The sequence below is a fragment of the Periophthalmus magnuspinnatus genome, chromosome 14 (assembly GCF_009829125.3).
Source record: "Periophthalmus magnuspinnatus isolate fPerMag1 chromosome 14, fPerMag1.2.pri, whole genome shotgun sequence".
NCBI lineage: Eukaryota > Metazoa > Chordata > Actinopteri > Gobiiformes > Gobiidae > Periophthalmus > Periophthalmus magnuspinnatus.
In genome coordinates, this window is record NC_047139.1 from 3,947,511 (window position 1) to 3,966,129 (window position 18,619).

The 18,619-nt window shown below is 39.1% G+C and overlaps 1 protein-coding gene across 1 annotated transcript; it reads left to right on the plus strand.

Moving 5' to 3' along the window:
* The first annotated feature begins 13 nt into the window (after positions 1-13).
* On the plus strand, positions 14-17,804 carry fam114a2 (family with sequence similarity 114 member A2). The gene is made up of 14 exons (XM_033978894.2): positions 14-230; positions 2,762-3,027; positions 4,209-4,308; positions 4,400-4,501; positions 5,893-5,996; positions 6,973-7,107; positions 8,371-8,532; positions 9,801-9,924; positions 11,480-11,565; positions 11,672-11,767; positions 13,505-13,629; positions 14,159-14,231; positions 15,437-15,490; positions 16,807-17,804. The coding sequence occupies exons 2-14, from the start codon at positions 2,782-2,784 to the stop codon at positions 16,897-16,899; spliced, it is 1,500 nt and encodes a 499-aa protein (XP_033834785.1). The 5' UTR covers positions 14-230; positions 2,762-2,781; the 3' UTR covers positions 16,900-17,804.
* The last annotated feature ends 815 nt before the right edge of the window (positions 17,805-18,619 follow it).

The window sequence follows — 18,619 nt, forward strand, 5'->3', positions numbered from 1 at the left end:
ACCGGAAGTCATTGTTCGGACCAGCCGTAAACAAAGTGACGTGGCTAATCCAGAAACGGAACAAAAATCTGCTGAAATGTTCATCTTTTACGGCTCATGTTATTGATTATCGTCCAAAATCAAACACCGGGTTGTCAGTTCAAAGGTTATAGTTTAAACATTCGCTCATAAATCGCTTTTTTGTGGCGTTTCTGTGGAGATTTAGCGCCTTTAAGCTACACGCAGTTTGGGTAAGTTTTACTCTGAATTATCTCTTTTTTTCTGCACAATCACAATCATCTGAAGTGTGTGTGGTTTTGTGCATCGTACAGTGTCTTTAAAACCAAGTGACACGGTTCAGACAATGTGAAGGTGGCCTAGTTTCATGATATAAATGTGGTGAACATTAATAGCAGCTTTGTTATGTAATACTTTATGAAGCTGCCCAGACAAGACAGGACCCTGTGGATAAAAACACATCACCTCATTCAGATTTCACTTGAGATGACATGTTTTGTTTCAGATTTTTGGTTTGTTTTCTTAGTAAGAGTTATTCTATGCTGCTTTTTATTCTTATTAATACGGGAAACCATCATAAGCAAAATACTAGTGTTACACATCAGTAGAGAAGAGACTGATCTGATTTGTGTCCCTCATAGTTTAGATACTTAAAGTTTGTGGTCCTGTTTTGAAGCACGACATATAGAGATACATGGACATGGTCACATTTTTCTATGCTTTTCCACATTTTACATCAAACAGTCACTCACTCACACACTCACACTCACAGTCACTCACACTCACTCACTCACTCACTCACACACACGCACACACTCGCACACACTCACTCACTCACACACTCACACTCACACACTCACTCATGCACACACTCACTCACACACTCACTCACACACTCACTCATGCTCACACTCACTCACACACTCACTCACACACTCACTCATGCTCACACTCACTCACACACTCACTCACACACTCACACACGCACTCACTCACTCACTCACGCCCTCACTCACTCACTCACACATTCACTCACTCACGCACGCACACACTCACACATTCACTCACTCACGCACTCACTCACTCACTCACTCACTCTCACACTCACACTCACTCACACATTCACTCACTCACTCACACATTCACACACTCACTCACTCACACATTCACTCACTCACGCACGCACACACTCACACATTCACTCACTCACGCACGCACTCACTCACTCACTCTCACACTCACACTCACTCACACACTCACTCACTCACACACTCACTCACTCACACACTCACTCACACACTCACTCACTCACTCACACACTCACTCACTCACACACTCACTCTCTCACTCTCTCACTCACACACTCACACATTCACTCACTCACGCACGCACTCACTCACTCACTCACTCTCACACTCACACTCACTCACACACTCACTCACTCACACACTCACTCACTCACACACTCACTCACACACTCACTCACACACTCACTCACTCACTCACACACTCACTCACACACTCACTCTCTCACTCTCTCACTCACACACTCACACACGCACTCACTCACACATTCACACACCAGTGACACAGACACTGGATTCAAACCACCAACCCTCACATCAGTGGACAAACACTCTACAGCACATGTGTCAAACTAAAGGCCCATGGGCCAAATGTGGCCCTCCACATCATATTATGTGGCCCTCGACAGGGTAAATTAAAAAGTGTGATGGTTTTAAAATCTCAGTTTATCAGGAGATGCCGTTACACTGACATATTTTTACATCTAGGCCAATGCATACGAAATATTTGTGTAACAGTTATATTTATTTTACATCTGGCCCTTTGACCACAGCCATTTTGCTGATGTGACCCTCGATGTAAATGTGTTTGACTCCCCTGCTCTACAATATATACTTATATGATATTACATTAAACGATAATATCAAAACTGTTTTATGCCAATAAAAACACAGAAGTGACTTATTCAACCTTCTGCTGCTCAAATCTTAGTGTATTACAACCAAAATAACAAAAAGTTTGCAAAGAGAAAGTACTCCTGATAAATATTGAGCCCCAAAATATATTGTTCCAGCTTTCATGTATTGAACGATAACAGTATAGTACTTACTGTGACAGGCCTACATGATTGTAATATTGTCATTAAGACATAACTGTATTTAATCCATGAATGGTGCTTTTTTTTGACCAGTTTTCCAATAAGTGGCCAATGTACGTCATAAACTGTATTAGAAAAATGTTACATTCAAATATTAATCACTTGTTCCACCACAGAATCAGTGTAAATCTTTGGGAAACACAGATCTGGTCTTGGAACAAAGTTGTGTTATGCAATAAATGTTTTGCTGTTCATTCGTTCACACCTACAGCTGAATTACTCATTACTCATCTAGATAATATTTGTGGGTTTCAAGCAAATTATTTCTTCCTGAGTTGAAGGATTTTGGGAGGACCTTTCCCCATTCAAAAGATGCAATGTTTTGAATTGAATTACGTTATTTTTCCTAAAACTCATGGACAGACTAATGTGATGTGAATGTACAAACAAAGAGATAAATAAAAAAAGACAATTGCAATGATGTCAAGGTCCACTAGTCCAAATGGAGTAAGTTCAACATGTATTTTTCTAATATAAACTTTAATGGCTTGGCGTCTTCACTCCTACAACAGTTTGTCCAGTTGACAGATTTAAACGTCGTCTTTTGCTCTAAAATAAACTGACTTTACACTTTTCCTGCAGTTATGTCCAGAGGCTAAGCCATGTCGGTCAGCGAGAGCACTGAGGCAGAGACGTTTTTCGAGGCGGTGGAAGATCAGGAAGCTTTAGAGGAGGAGTCCCCGTCCGCCTCGCCTCCGCACACCCCCGACGGCAACGGCTCCAACGACATCGCCACAGACGTAGCGCCGACGCGGAAAGCCAGGAGGAGACCGGAGCTGAAAGCCCCCACGCCACCCCCTGAGAAAACAGAGACACCGCCCAAAGAGGAACCGCAGCAACCAGCAAAGGTTTGGCGACACATTTATCCGCAGTAGGGACGCAATAAGAAAAGAGATTACGCAAAATCGAAAACCTCGTAAACACAGGACTATTGCAATGTGTTGAATTCAAGCTTCGAGCCAGTGATTTGCTGAAGTGTCGTGCTGCAAAACAGATGGAACCACTTCAACAATTTGGTCTTTTTCAGTGTAGCCAATATTAAGAAATCACTGTCAGTTGTTGGCCTATTTTTAATCAGTGGGAATACTTTTGGCCTTACCACAGTGTTGCAATAAATATTTCCATCCTGTAGTGAAATGTTTTGTGCTCTACAGTCTGCAATGTGCCCTCTCAAATATAAATGTTATGCTATTTAATAAATCCGAATAAAATTATGCCATGAATATTCTGTTTCTAGCTAATGTTTGCGTACTGTTGGTTTATATGTAAATACTGAGTTCAGATGATTTTCTAAACATTATTTATATTATGTATGATTGATATTTTTCAAGTCCTATTGAGAAGGGCAGGGAGTATTTTTTTTGTAGCTAAATCTGGTGTAAATCATCACTTCTTTTTTTATTTTTTATTTTATTTATCTTTATTTATACAGGGGAACCCAATGAGAGCACTTGGGCTCTCTTTTTCATGGGTGCCCTGTTTAAAATACAACACAAACCGAAAAAACAATCAAAACAAATAAATCCATAAAAAACATCAATAACAAGTGCAGGTGTGTGTATAAAAGTTTGTTATCAGATTATTAAATTGCAATTGTGTCACCAACGTGTCCAGTTTTGCTTTTCCTTGGAGCATATTCCATTCTTTTGTAAGATTAATGAATTTGTACGTGGTCCCTGACAAATAAACAATAAAGAAGGAAATAAATTGAAAAATGTGTCTCAGATAAAATGTCCCTGACCTGTGGGGTGCCCCAGGGGTCAATCCTAGGACCCCTTTTGTTCAGTCTCTACATGCTGCGGTTAGGCCAGTTGATCCGCAGCAGTAATGTGTCCAATGTGTCCTACCACAACTCTGCAGACGACACTCAGATCTATGTCTCACTGCAGCAGGTGAATATGGACCAGTGGATTCACTCGCTCCATCCAACAGATCAGTGTGCGAATGCAAAACAACTTGAATCGCTTTGTGTACGAATTGTGCTGTACAATTAAACTTGCCCTGCTTAACATCAGTGTTTTGTCTCTAGAGTCCGAGTGAATCGACGGTTGCTCAGGGCGGATGGGGTTACTGGGGCAGCTGGGGCAAGTCCATCCTCTCCACCGCAACTGCGACCGTGGCATCAGCAGGTCAGTTCAACATCTGCGTCAGTCCAGAGCAGACAGATGTGTTTAATGTTATTTTTATGTTAGAAATTCACATAAAAGCGTTTCCCTCCAGGTCAAGGCCTCACTCACATGATCGAGAAGGCCGAGACATCGCTGGGAATTCCCAGTCCAACCGAACTCTCAGCGAAAGTCGAGGAGGAGCAGAAACAACAGGGTAAGTATTATTTTGTAGTTGTAACTTTATGGTGTTTGCGGTGTTATATTTTGTATTTGCTGCTGTCTTTGATCAGCACACTTGCATAGAAACCTCATAAAAACGAAACTCGGAACTAAACTAGACCAGGGATGCTCGGATACCACTCGTTTTCAAGTCGGAGTATGAGTACTTAATTTTGAGTACAGTTGTCCCTCGCTATAACGTGGTTCCCCTTTCGTGGCCTCGCTGTTTCGTAGATTTTTTTTATGTGCAATTTTTCATGCTTTTTTTTCAGTGTATGAACGTGCTTTGTGTTCTGCGTCCTGATTGGCTGTTGGACTGTAGACCATTGTCCATCAGTCTCCTCCAAATTCACATAAACGTTGGATCGCAGTGTGACTCTGAAGTGCTGTACGTTTGCAATTTGTTTTCTCCCCGACAAAACCCACAATGTCGATGAAACGATAGAGACAAGAGAGAAGAGAGAGACGACAGAGAGACGACAGAGAGACGAGAGAAAGACGAGAGAGACGAGAGAAACGAGAGACACGAAAGCCACGAGAGACACGAAAGAGAGGAGAGACAAGAGAAAGACGAGAGAGAGACCCAAGTTCCATACAGTTCACCTTTCGCAGTCGCGCTGTTCAGACAAATTTACATAAACGTTGGATCGCAGTGTGACTCTGAAGTGCTGTACGTTTGCGATTTGTTTTCTCCACCGACAAAACCCACGATGTCGATGAAACGTTCTGCACCGACAAAGACGCCTACGAAGGTTTGAACTTTGAGAGAGTTTAAACGAGAGAGAAATGTGAGAAAATGTTAACGCCTGTGTGAGAAAAGTGTATAAAGTGTGTGGTGAGGGGTTTTACAGCAAAAAACATAGAGAATAACGGTAAAAAATAAAGCTGATACTTCACGGATTTCACTTATTGCGGGTTATTTTTAGAACGTGACCCCCAAGATAAATAAGGGACGACTTCAGGGGACTTCAGAGGTTGCATTACAGTGGTAAATATAATTAATTTCATGGGATTTTTAGAATATACTTTTTCATCTTACTTCAATACTTATTTGATAAACACCTGGCTTTTTTTCTACCACTTTGTCTTTGTATGAGTAGAAGTATTGGCCCCTGGTATTGAACCAATTCCCAATACTGGCATCGGTTTAGGTGCATTTCAGACCAGAACTAAATTAGGATTGAACAGGCCAAGTCTAAACGCAGCCTTCGTCTAATATGCTCAAATATTAAAATGCTTGCTCGCGATCACAGGAAGTGGCTTTGTGATACACCCTGTTTCCTGTCTTTTGTATTTTAGGAATTCCGTGGCGTTTCCTGAAGCAGATTTAAATCCAGCATTTGGTGTTTTTTATTACTATTATCTCTGTCTTTTTCCTCTGTCCAGGTGAATCCGGCGCTGAACCTGGCGGAGTCTCCGGAGAAGCCTCGTCCCCGGTGTCAGGAGCCATGGGAATGCTGTCGTCTCTCAGCAGCGTCGTCCAGACAACCGTGAGCAGAGTTTACATAAGCAGCGTTAATGAGAGTGTAGGGACGTCACCATGTCAGAGTCTAGTGTTACGTTGAGAAGAAACATCACAATTCGACGGGATCCCCAAACAACAGCGTCCTCTTGTGTGCGACCAGCTTAAAAAAAGTATTTCCATTTTGCTTGTGTCTTGCGAATATTGGTTTATCTGTTTGTTGTTGACCAAGGAGTTGATCGAGTTTGATTTTTTAACCTTTTGCTGGTTAAATCCACAGTCTTGTTAATCCCCGTGAGGCATCTGTTCTGATTTTGAGCTTTACAAAAATAAATTGAAATTAAAACTCAGTAATCACTTATCAATTAACCCATTAACCTTGAGATCCCTATATTTTTAAAAGACACTGGACATGGGTAAACTCGAGATTATAACTGATTTTATTCCTAGTTCTGAGACAAGAAGAATATCTGGCGTATTTCTAATCCAAATATGTATAAATTGCAGCTTAAAGTGCTCATATTATGCTATTTTCTGATCTATATTTATGTTGTTTCCTCGTCACAAACAGACCCGGAGTTGTGTTTTACATATTTAGATTTCTCTCTTGCAGAAAACACTCTGCTCCACCTTGTGATGTCATCGTGTGGTAATACAGGAAGTGCTCCACTGTGTTTTTAAGTTAACTCCACACATCTACGCTAGAATCATTTGGATGATTTCAGACCTGGAATTGTCAAACTCTGCTGAACTAAAGGTAAAAAAAAAAGTTGTTGTTAACTTGAAAATTACCACTTCATGACATCACAAGGTGGGACAGAGCATTTTGAGCTTTGGAGATGTAGACAGAATGAAACAAAACACAACTCCAGGTCTTTTTTTTGAGGAGGTAACAGCATTATAACATGACTTAAATCATTTTATGGTAAAGTAGGACCTTTAAACACGACATATATTTGTTTTTTTATGCTGTTTAAATGTGTTTTTTTGGCTGTTGTGTTCAGGGTAAGACGGTGATCACAGGAGGTTTGGACGCTCTGGAGTTCATCGGTAAAAAGACGATGGATGTGATCGCTGAAGGGGACCCAGGATTCAAGAAGACCAAAGGACTGATGCACAGGAACGCCACCCTCTCCCAGGTACATTACACCGTTATTTATCTATTTTGGGTAAGATATTTCACACCTGATGCCCTTCCTGCCGTAACCTGCCAGATCTGACTTGTGCGTTCTCAGGTAAGATCCACCTTTCCATCTGTATGAAAGTGTCTGTGTGATCCCTCAGGCGTCCAGGTCAGATCCACAGTAAAAGACGGAAAAATTCGATCCTCAGACCCAAAGCAAACAGGAACAAAGAGAACAATTGGCGGCTATTATAGATTGAATGGGGTCGTTAAGGCTGAAACTGGAGACAATAGCTGTTTACAGTTTCAGTGTAGTTATCTCCTCCCTTCAGGTAGATATAAGACGGTGTCCAGCAGTAATCTGACCAGAACTGAAGAAGAAACGGCGAAACGTCTTCACTCCTACAACGATTTGTCCAGTTGACGGATTTAATCTTTGTCTTTTGGTATAAAATTGGTGTAAATGAGTGATTGGTGTTGGTCGGAGGGGTCAATGGCAGCTATAACTACAGCTGTAGCTTTAAATTATGTTTGGAGTGAATCGATAATGTCCAAAAAAAACCTTGATAAATTGAAATCATTATTATTAAACAGAAATATAAAATGTTCAGACTCTTCAGAGGGATTTATACAGTTTTATACTAATTTTGACAGTTTGTGCTCTTCAGTATTTCATGCGCTTTTCTTCTGAGACTACGTCCTTACTCTGAGCAATTTATTTAACGTATTTATTGGAGTTATTTGTAATATTGTATTGTAAAATAAATTGTAAAAAAACAACCAAAATGCAGCAGAGCGAGCTTCATCAAAAGGCCCATGTGACGTCGTTTTCTGATCTGTTCTAATGTTTCCTCGTGACAAACAGACCTGGAGTTGTGTTTTGTTTCATTCACACAAACCCTGCAAACCCTGTGTTCTTTTCACTCTGTTCCACCTTGTGATGTCATCATGTGGCGATACAGGAAGTGCTCCGCTGTGTTTTTAAACTCCACACACCTTCATTTCTAGAATCATTTGGATCATTTCAGTCCAGGAATTTCCAATCTCTACTAAACAAAAGATAAAAGGAGCTGTCAACTTGAAAACTGCCACTGCATGACATCACAAGGTGGAACAGAGCGTTTTGAGGTTTAGAAACGGAGAAATGCACCTGCACATTTAAGCTTCTGATTCGATGATTTTTTTCTACTTACCCAGTTGCAAAAAGAAAATGCAGAACTTGTTTATTTTCTTTATTACATTTTCTGCATCTAAAATCATCGTTTTTTTTGTTCCTCAGGTTTTGCGTGAGGCGAAGGAGCGCGAGCAGCTCCAGACGGCGGACGCAGAGTCAGACGCAGACCGGAAACCAGTCGCTCATTATGGGATGCTCTTTGACGAGTACCAGGGTCTGTCCCACCTGGAGGCGCTAGAGATCCTGTCCAGAGAGAGCGAATCCAAGGTGCAGTGTAAACACTCATCTGACCCTCTTCATCATCTGACCCGCTCCTCTTCATCCTCTGACCCTCTCCTCTTCATCATCTGCTCCATCTGACCCTCTCCTCTTCATCCTCTGACCCTCTCCTCTTCATCATCTCACCCTCTCCTCTTCATCCTCTGCTCCGTCTGCCCCTCTCCTCTTCATCCTCTGACTCTCTCCTCTTCATCCTCTGCTCCGTCTGCCCCTCTCCTCTTCATCCTCTGACTCTCTCCTCTTCATCCTCTGCTCCATGTGTCTCTCTCCTCTTCATCCTCTGCTCCATCTGACTCTCTCCTCTTCATCCTCTGACTCTCTCCTCTTCATCCTCTGCTCCATATGTCTCTCTCCTCTTCATCCTCTGTTCCGTCTGACTCCCTCCTCTTCATCCTCTGCTCCGTCTGCCCCTCTCCTCTTCATCCTCTGACCCTCTCCTCTTCATCCTCTGCTCCGTCTGACCCTCTCCTCTTCATCCTCTGCTCCATGTGTCCCTCTCCTCTTCATCCTCAGACTCTCTCCTCTTCATCCTCTGCTCCATATGTCTCTCTCCTCTTCATCCTCTGCTCCATGTGTCCCTCTCCTCTTCATCCTCTGTCTCTCTCCTCTTCATCCTCTGCTCTGAAACACAAATAAAAGTCAGTACATTCATAAATCTCCTTTCTTCCTGTGCCTCCTGTTTTCTGGCCAGCCTTTTGTATTTTTCTTCTCTATATTCACTTCCTTCTCCTGCTCCAAACCGTTTCAGTCTGAACAGGAGACCTCAGGTAGTAAAAGAAAAAATCAAATCTGTTTTAATTTTACTCGTACTATGGATCACACTGGACGACTGAGGGACTTCACACATTTGTGATATAATTTGTACAAATCTCAAAACATAATTGTAAGAATGTAATCAGCTAAATCCAAATTCCAAAAGTAATAAACCTTAATATAAATCTATTTCATGGTCAGGGTAAAGTTATAATTAAGAAAGTTTCATCTTATTAAAAGTTGGTTATGTAATTTTAAAAGTTTTGGTTTGTTTCACATTGAAAAAAATAAATTCTTCCAAAAAGTGTGTTTATAATTTATAATTCTGTTCATCTTCGCCATGAGAAATGTTATTGTTCCTCAAGAAAAATGGTACAATAAAAGCATCTAAAAATTATACGTAATATTAATGAACTATGAATAAATAATGTGGGGTAAAATGGATCTTCACCTCCAGCTTTTAAGAGTCAGACTAAGTATTTGAAATGTTTTGTCGCGTTCAGGTGAAGTCCGTGCTGACGACTCTGTGCGGAGACGAGCTGATGGACCTGAGGACAGAGCTGGACCAAATCAAAGAGGCGTTTTCTCTGGTGGAGTTTGACGATGACGACGACGAGGAGAAAAACGGTGAGGCTGTTTGAGACACGGAACTCTGCCAAAAAAGGTTTGTCAAAAATCGAGCGGACCAGTTTGGAGGGAGAGAAAAAAATGTATTTGTTTTGCGTCCCCTGCGTGGTCTGAGCGAGGACGACTCCGGTTCACGGTTGACATTTCTCCGCGGTTATGGCGTCATCTGACTGTTACAGAATTTAACGTGATCAGTTTCCTCGGTCACTCGTCTCACAGAAGCGCTCGGCCGGTTTGGCTCCAGACTGTCCCTCTCGTGTGGAAAGATAGTCAGGCTTGAAAATGTCCGATACAAACGTGCAGTGTTGAGTCAGGACGATACTGAAAGTTGGTTCCGCAATTATCACGGCTGAAATGAACGTGTCATAGCTCTGCCCGTTTGAGTGTTTATCCTCAGTCCGGCTCCGTTTTCCAGCCTTTTCCCGGCTCTTCTTTTTGTTGCCTCTCGTTTTGTTAATCTATATAAACTTTGCTAGATTGTTGCCCAGTTCAGCGCAGCACTCAAGCTCATCTGAAAGACTCAATATAATTCCAAATCTGCATTAATTCCCGTTTGATTTACCTGTTCCTGAGTTTATTCTCCCAGCCTGTTTCCCTTATTGAATCCCAGAAGTGCAACAGATTTTCATTGATATTAAATCAGACATTATTCCTCAGTTGTTTAGTCCCTGATTTACCTGATTTTTATTCTGAGTTACCTGTTTAAAGGACACTGTCTTTTGGATTTTCTAAGACGTTTGACTGTTCTCTTTGTGTTGCATTTGAGTCCAGTTTACCTGCATGATATAACGATTATGTCACGATAAAAACTGTTGGTCAACTCTTTAAAATAAGACGTGTACTTCCACTAAAAGCACTGATCCTTGTTTGAGCCTCAGTGCTGAGTCGTTGCTGAACTCTCCAACAACTCCACCCACAGATATGGCCTCCTAAATCTTTCTGAAATAATATATATCACAATGTTTGTATGACGTATAGCACATGTGTCAAACTCAAGGCCCGGGGGACAAATGCGGCCCGCCATGTCATTTTATGTGGCCCGCGACAAGGTAAATTTAAATGTATAACTGTCTTAAAATGTGAGTTTATCAGGAGTTACGCAGAAAATATTTTTTATATCTTTGCAAATTTGAGACGAATCATTTTGCTGATGCGGCTCGCGGTGAAATTGAGTTTGACGCCCCTGATGTTTAGCGTCTCATCAGCACAATACAAGAAAAAACTGCCTGTTAAAAGGGAAATTTAGAAGTTAAAATGTGAATTAAACATTGATATTAAATAGTCTGCCTCATTACCTTCATTTAAAAGAAATCTAAAATGTAAACTACTGGAAAACGATAGCGCCTGACGGACTTCCTGCGGCTGAACTTCTCCTCTGTTGCGTCGGGTTTTTTCTTTACTCATAAATAGGTTTGCATGTGTGTTTAAATAATGTACTTTGTTATTCATATCCATAACATTTTTAAACTGTCAGCAGCTTTAACGATTACCGTGATATCGTTAATCGCAGTTATTTTATTATCCGTCTATCGTGTCTTTTGTCGTGCGTTTCCAGATGAAGACGGCGCCGAGTTTGAGAAAGAGTTGAGCGACGCTTTGGAAGGACTCAGCGTTTCTGCCACAGCGGACAAGCTCGCCAAGGTCAGTGCTCGATCCAGACGAACGTAATCGCACTGTGGCGTTTTATTATCCGCTGTATTCGGAGCTCGAATCGTCAATCAGTTTAACGTTTTGGTAACTTCTCCAGGCCTGTAGGAGCACCTGTTCTCAAATCACCGCCATTAATACACCAGAAACAGAAGAAGAAGAAGAGGGTGAAGGGTCAAAGGTCACGCCTGTTGAGGTAAATATTTAATAAACAATATAATTAGCTGTTTATATTTATGTATTTTTTAGTTTCATCGCTATACGTTTATCTAACCACACTACAAAATGCAGATTAACAATTAACAATTAGCAAAACCTAGAAATACATTATAAACAACTGCTGAAAATCGACCAAATTTGTGCGTTTTATAGTTTGTTTCTTATGTATCTATGAACAGATGTGGCGTGCGAATTTGCGTAACGGTCACAATGGCTCGTCTTGGAACTGGAAGGTTAAAAGTTCAAGCCTGGATCAGACCAATTCAGACTGTTTTTCCGTTCAATTTGATTTATTTTTGTAACAGTCGCCTCTTCGGGGCTGAGCGTGAGAATCGATTTAACCAACAGAAAGTTAGAGAATCAAACAGACGATGAATTAATCAACAGAAAACACGCAAATGGAGAAGTGTCCCAGAACATCCCGTGTCCTTAGACCCTTCTTCTCAACAAGGAACGACTCAAAAAAAGCCTGGGAAAAGGAGAAACCTCAAGGAGAACCACAGTGAAGGACAGATCCACTTCCAGTCTGGGAACAGAACAAGATCTGGGGCACAGGAGAGCATCTAGAGTCCAGTCATCACCGGGCGGGCAGCGGGAGGGCATCTGAAACAGTTGCACTCTCCAGAGAAGAGCGGGAAAGGGAACAACGTGTGAATAACAATGAATGAACTCCAAAATGAAGCGAGTAGTGAAGCTGTTCACAGAGAAAAAAGAGGAAACAGGACAGTGCTCAGGTTCACCGTACTTCCCCCAGCACAGCTCCCCCTAGGCAGCGTAAATAAAAGTGCAAGTTTTATTTCTGCTCCTAACTCACCTGGACGTAAGACGATTCAAAGAGGAACGTTTTAAGACACTTCACTCGCTCTTGAATGTGAAGTGTGAGAGTGATTTATGTTCATGTGTTCGTCAGCCTCAATAATGAGTTTAGACGTGATCAGATAAATAACACGGTGTAAATCCATTTTATATGACACACGTTTTTAGTTTTATTAGAAGGATTATTACCAGGACGATCGCAGAGCTGCCTTCTGTTCTGGGTAATTAGTTAAAGATGATTCTCAAATTTTGACTCACACTTTTTTTCATAGTTTGTCCTCGTGTGCGACTTATACTCAGATGTGATTTATCTGTGAAATATATGCTTTTTCTGCGTTATTCTGCATTTTTTGGCTGGTGCGACTCCAGAAAATATGGTAATTTGATGGGATAATACTTAGTGTAAATATAAATTATACCTTTACGCAAATCAAGAAGCAATTTGTGAAGAAAAGTTGACAAAAGTGTTGAAAATTACATGAAGTACAGAGGTGTATTTTAGAGAGTGCCTGGGAGAATTCTGTCCAAAAGACACTAGAAACACATTTTTTTCCCAATATTTTAAACTAAAATGATTAAAAACAAATTATTTCAACAAACTAAGGGTGTTTTCTTACAATTTTATTCATCAAAATTATAATTTCTGTTCACACTAGAGGTGTTTTGGCCCATTACACAACATGTTTGTTTAGTGACAGTTAAGGAATTTCGTAGTGATGTCATGATTTCCAACCAGGAAGTAAAATTTTAAACCTAAAAAATGGCCAAACTGGGATAATTTTATTTTATTTTTTTATAAAATCTTAACTATAATGATCGTATGTGTGTAAAATGAGCCGTCTAGCCTGTCCTCGGCGCTTTAATTGAACTTCAGGTTGAGTTTTTCTTGTTTCTTCAGGAGGTCCACGCCGCTGCCATCCGGAGTCTGGCTGAACTCACGGCTCGATCCATCGAACTTTTCCACAAACTCGCCGAAATGATTCTGTTTGCAAACGGAAACACAACGCCCCAAGTCCTTTCACAGTAAGACGTGTTGATCGTAAATAGCGATGTGACGTTTGTGGACGAGTCGACTCTTTTGGTTGGATCCGGATCTCTTTTTTTTTTTTTCTAATTTTTATGCATTTTTACACTGATTTAACACAAAAATCAGCACAAAAGAAGAGCAGGTGACACAAGTGAGAGCTTTGTGCATAAAAAAACATACTTGGCATCATAATAACAGTTAGTTTTAGTTAATTATTATTGTAGTGCAGCGTTTTATTTAGACTCTGCATAAAGTGAAATAGTAAACACTCTCCCACTCTCAGTTTGAACCATTTTAAACACATTTAAGCCTTGTTTTTTCCTCTCTGTCATTAGTTTTTTTTGTTAAAATGAGTTCTCACATTGGCTTCTGTCGGATAAATAAACAGTAAACGAGTCAGTCCTTTGAACGGCTCTTTGAAATGAACAGATCCAAAAGATTCGGATCCCATAAAAGAGCCGAAAGTCCCGTCACTAATGGTAAAACTACAGCAGTGATTTAAATATTTACTCTTTCTGTTTTTAGGCTGACCATCATTTTGTGTAAAGAAATCTCTCTCCTCTCAAAGAAGTTCACCTCATGTCTCACAGCGACCGGGGTGAGCTCGACGTTTGTGTGAACAGATTTACTTTAGAATTACATCAATATTGGAATTTAAAATGTCTGAAATATAAATTATAATCATGTAGTGAAGAGACGATGTTGTTCAACAAGGACAATGATCAATAATATTAAACACAGACGAGGGGCAGATAGAATAAAGCTCTTTAAAATAGTGTCCAGGACTTACGCAGTACTTACTCGGGACTTACTCGGGATTCACTAGGGATTTATTAGGTATTTACTCTGGATTTACTAGATACTTACTGGTACTTACTAGGGATTTATTAGGTACTTACTCGGTACTTACTAGGGACTTACGGTGGTACTTACAGTGGTACTTAGTAGATACTTTAGTGGTAATTACGGTAGTAGTTACTGTGATACTTGCGGTGGTACTTCTGCTTACAGTACGTCATATTTCTAATGATGGCATATTCTTTAATATTGTACATTTTATTGTTTAGTAAATCTTTTTTTCTAACTGCAATAACATCACATCACTACACCCCTCAATATATACCACTGTATATACACCACTGTATATACACCACTGTATATATACCACTGTGTATATATGTATATATATATATACCACTGTAACTAACACTACAATTAACCATTTGCTTAATACAACATATTACTGTAAGTACCAGTTTTGTACCACAATAAGTACTGCTTTAAGTACCACAAAGTACTGCTATTATACTGTATAAGTCCCAGTCAAAGTACAGGTAGGTATCAGTATAATTACCAGCAAAAGTACAAGTAAACAAGTACCACAGGAACTACCACAATAACTACCATCGTAACTACCGCTGTAATTACCAGTCAAGTATCTGCTAAATACCACCGTAAGTACTTCGTAAGTCCTGGACCCTATTTTAAAGTACTACAGATAAATATTGTTAAAATACAGGTTTTTGTGGTAATATAGCGAGTTATTGGGTTCTTGTCAGTAATAGAAATTATAAATTATCAGGGTCAACTTTTGTGAATTTAGCTTTTGGATAGTTCATGGTAAAAAACCGTGTAATCGATTCATAAAACTGGTTATTCCCCCGTCATCCGGGAGTATCACGTCATCATATCCTAGATTTTCAAAACTACCAACGGCATAATTCATATTTTTAAGAGTTAAAGTTGTTAAGCAAATATACTGGTGTATTTTTAACTATTTTTTTTACTATTTTGTGTCAACAGATCAACACAAAAGGAGACACACTCAACCCTCTGATAACAGCAGTTTTCCTCGAGGTTTGTTTCAATCCACTCCACTTGTATTTGTTGTTTAACACATTTTATAATCAGGCAGTTTCCAAGGTGTTGCACAGAAACGGATACAAACAGAACTTCAATCTCACCAGCTCTAAAACAATAAAACCAGTAAAATGATCGAAATATGAGCAGACAAGAGAATAACAATAAATAAAAGTTAAATCTAGACGCAAAGAACGGGGTGTAAAGGGACGTTGGGAGTGTTTCAGCTTTAGGCCTCGTCTCCGCTGGTTTGAACCACGTCATAAAGTAGTTTCCTCTCAATAACGCAGAAGTATTTTGTTGGACTGGATCGTCTTTATCTGTTTTTAATACATAGACATAGTTTAGGCGTACTCATGTGTTTAGAAGCTGTGTAGGAACCATAGACTGTATATATAAATGGACATGGCTAACACGCTAGCTGCTGCGTTCCAAATAGGAAGTGAACATGGATGCACTTCCGGCTCAAAATTTTCACTCCTCACTCTGTCCCTGCTGCTGTCGGACTCGTCATTTTGGTCTTAAATGTTCGTATTAACCCTCTACATGATCCTGGGGTTTGTTTTTAGTTATTTTGAGGGTTTTTTTTGTTTTTTTTAGGTTATATTTTAGTTATTTTTATTATATTATTTTTGGTTTTTAGTTTATTTTCTTTTTTTGTTATTATGACTTGTTTTATTTATTTTTTTATTTTATGAATTTATTTATTTTTTATTTAGAGTTTTTTATTTATTTTTATTTTATTTTTATTTTTTTTACTGTTTCCCCCTCTCTCTGTACCTGCTGCTGTCAGACTCGTCATTTTGCTCTTAAATGTTCGTATTAACCCTCTACATGATCCTGGTGTTTTAATTTCGCTATTTTTAGTCCGTAAATCAAAATATGAACATTAATAACAGACAAACCAGGCGCCTTCTTTCCCTAAAATCGCTCCTGTTAGCGTTAGCAACAGGTCGGATTGACACCGTTTGCTAAGTGCCCACTCCCTGCTAAACCAGCGGTGCGGGCGGGAAGAGGCGTTACCTTCAACAGCCTCGCTCCTGATTGGCTCTTTGGTTGCTATGATACTCACAGTCAGAATTCCAAATATGAAACTTTGCTCCAAATTGGCTGCTATAACCGTTAGCCGCACTCACTTAATCCACTTCTTTATAAAGCGGTGGGAACTTATATTAAGTTTCAGTTTCCGGTTTATAGGTGCATTTTTTTGGGTACTTTTGAAAATAGAAGCTGCTCATTTTTCCTTGCTCTGAATCCATCCATATAAGTCTTGATGACGGTGTGTTATTATGTTTCTTTATCGTTTTTTTCAGGCTTCTAACAGTGCGTCATACATCCAAGACGCCTTCCAGCTCCTCATGCCCATTTTGGAGATTTCCCACATCGAGAGAAGAGCTGGCAAATAATCCCATCGTCTCCGGCATGTTTTTAATGGAAAAATCCACTATTCTCAGGAAAAACTTCTGAGTTAGTCGTGTTATTAAGTTTACCTTTGTACGCAAAAGAAACGGAGGGAGAATGCTTTGTAAGTGCAGCCGAAGGGAACAAATCTACGGGAGCTGAGTATTTAAAGGGCATCAAGTTATCGTTTATTATTATTATTCAGAAGCAAAATATTCACACTACAATTTAGAGATTACGATTGAAAGGTAAATATGAACTCCTGGTGATAATGGATAAATAGTAGCTCTAAAAATGTGGTCTATTTTAAGTCATTTACATGTTTTTTTTTGTATTTTTTGGTTCGTTTGTTTTGTTTTTCGCCTTTTTTCGCAAAGTTAGCCCGTTCTCTCATGCCTTTTGAGTCTCAGCCCTCACATCGTACTTACTATGTGCCGTTTTTTGCCGACGTTTCAAAAGGATATTTTCTGGAGAAGACATTTTTGACAGGTTCGGTTGCCACAGTGCTGCCTCTAGAGGGCGCTCAGACACAAAGTAATAACTGGACTATTTTGCTTTTTGCATAGGAATTGAGAATATTAAAATTACGCAACATTTATATTTTACTAGTTCCAGTAAAAATGTAACACAGACATTTCAGTGTTTTGACAGGACCAAAGATAATTTATGAAAACGGACAGTTAATAACTTGTAAATTGAGGTGATTCTGGTTATATTTGTGCTTAAATCTTTTGTTAAACGTGCTGCATTCATATATCGATGTAAAAAATGACAACATGACTTTGAATTTGAGCGTGACAACCAACCAAATTGTGTTTTCCTCTGGAAGAACAGATGGTGTGAGTCATAGTGGCGTCCTGTTGTAAAAGTGTCTTAACAAAATAAATTATATTGTTATGTACATCTTTTATATAGTCGCCTGTTGTTCTTTTTGCTTGTTTAACCTTATTTCAACCATAAGAACAATGTTTCTTAAAGACCTACAACAGAAAATGATTAGCTTCCCACATATTTATTAAACTGGATTAAACCAGGACAATAAAAATTTGACAAAAATGTATCTTAACTCAACTGTATTAAACTGAGGACCATCTAAAATTGCTTAGAAGCAGCAAATATATGGCCATGCACTTCAGCTTCAAGTTATAAGCACCATTTTCATGACTTTTTTGATCATTATACATATATTATATTTACTTTTTAATTGCTATGGTAACAGACACTTTATCATTCTAAAAAACATGGAATTATAAAAAATAGTAATAATGTTAATAAAATACTATACAAAAACACTATAAACATTTTAAAATGTTTATAGTGAAATAAATATGAACACTATAAAAACACTATTAAAGGACTATATAACACTATTAAAGCACCATAAACAGTATAAAACACTACTAAAGCACTATTAAAACCTATAAAACACTATCAAAACATTATTAAAACACTATAAATAATATTAAAGCCCTAAAAACACTAAAACACTATTAAAGCACTATTAAAACACGCTAACGCATTATTAAAACACTGTAAAACATTATCAAAACATTATTAAAACACTATAAACACTATAAAAACACTATTAAAGCACTATAAACACTATAAAAATACTATATAACACTATAAACACTATTAAAACACGATAAAGCACTATTAAAACACTGTAAAACACTATCAGAACATTATTAAAACACTATAAACACTATTAAAGCCCTAAAAACA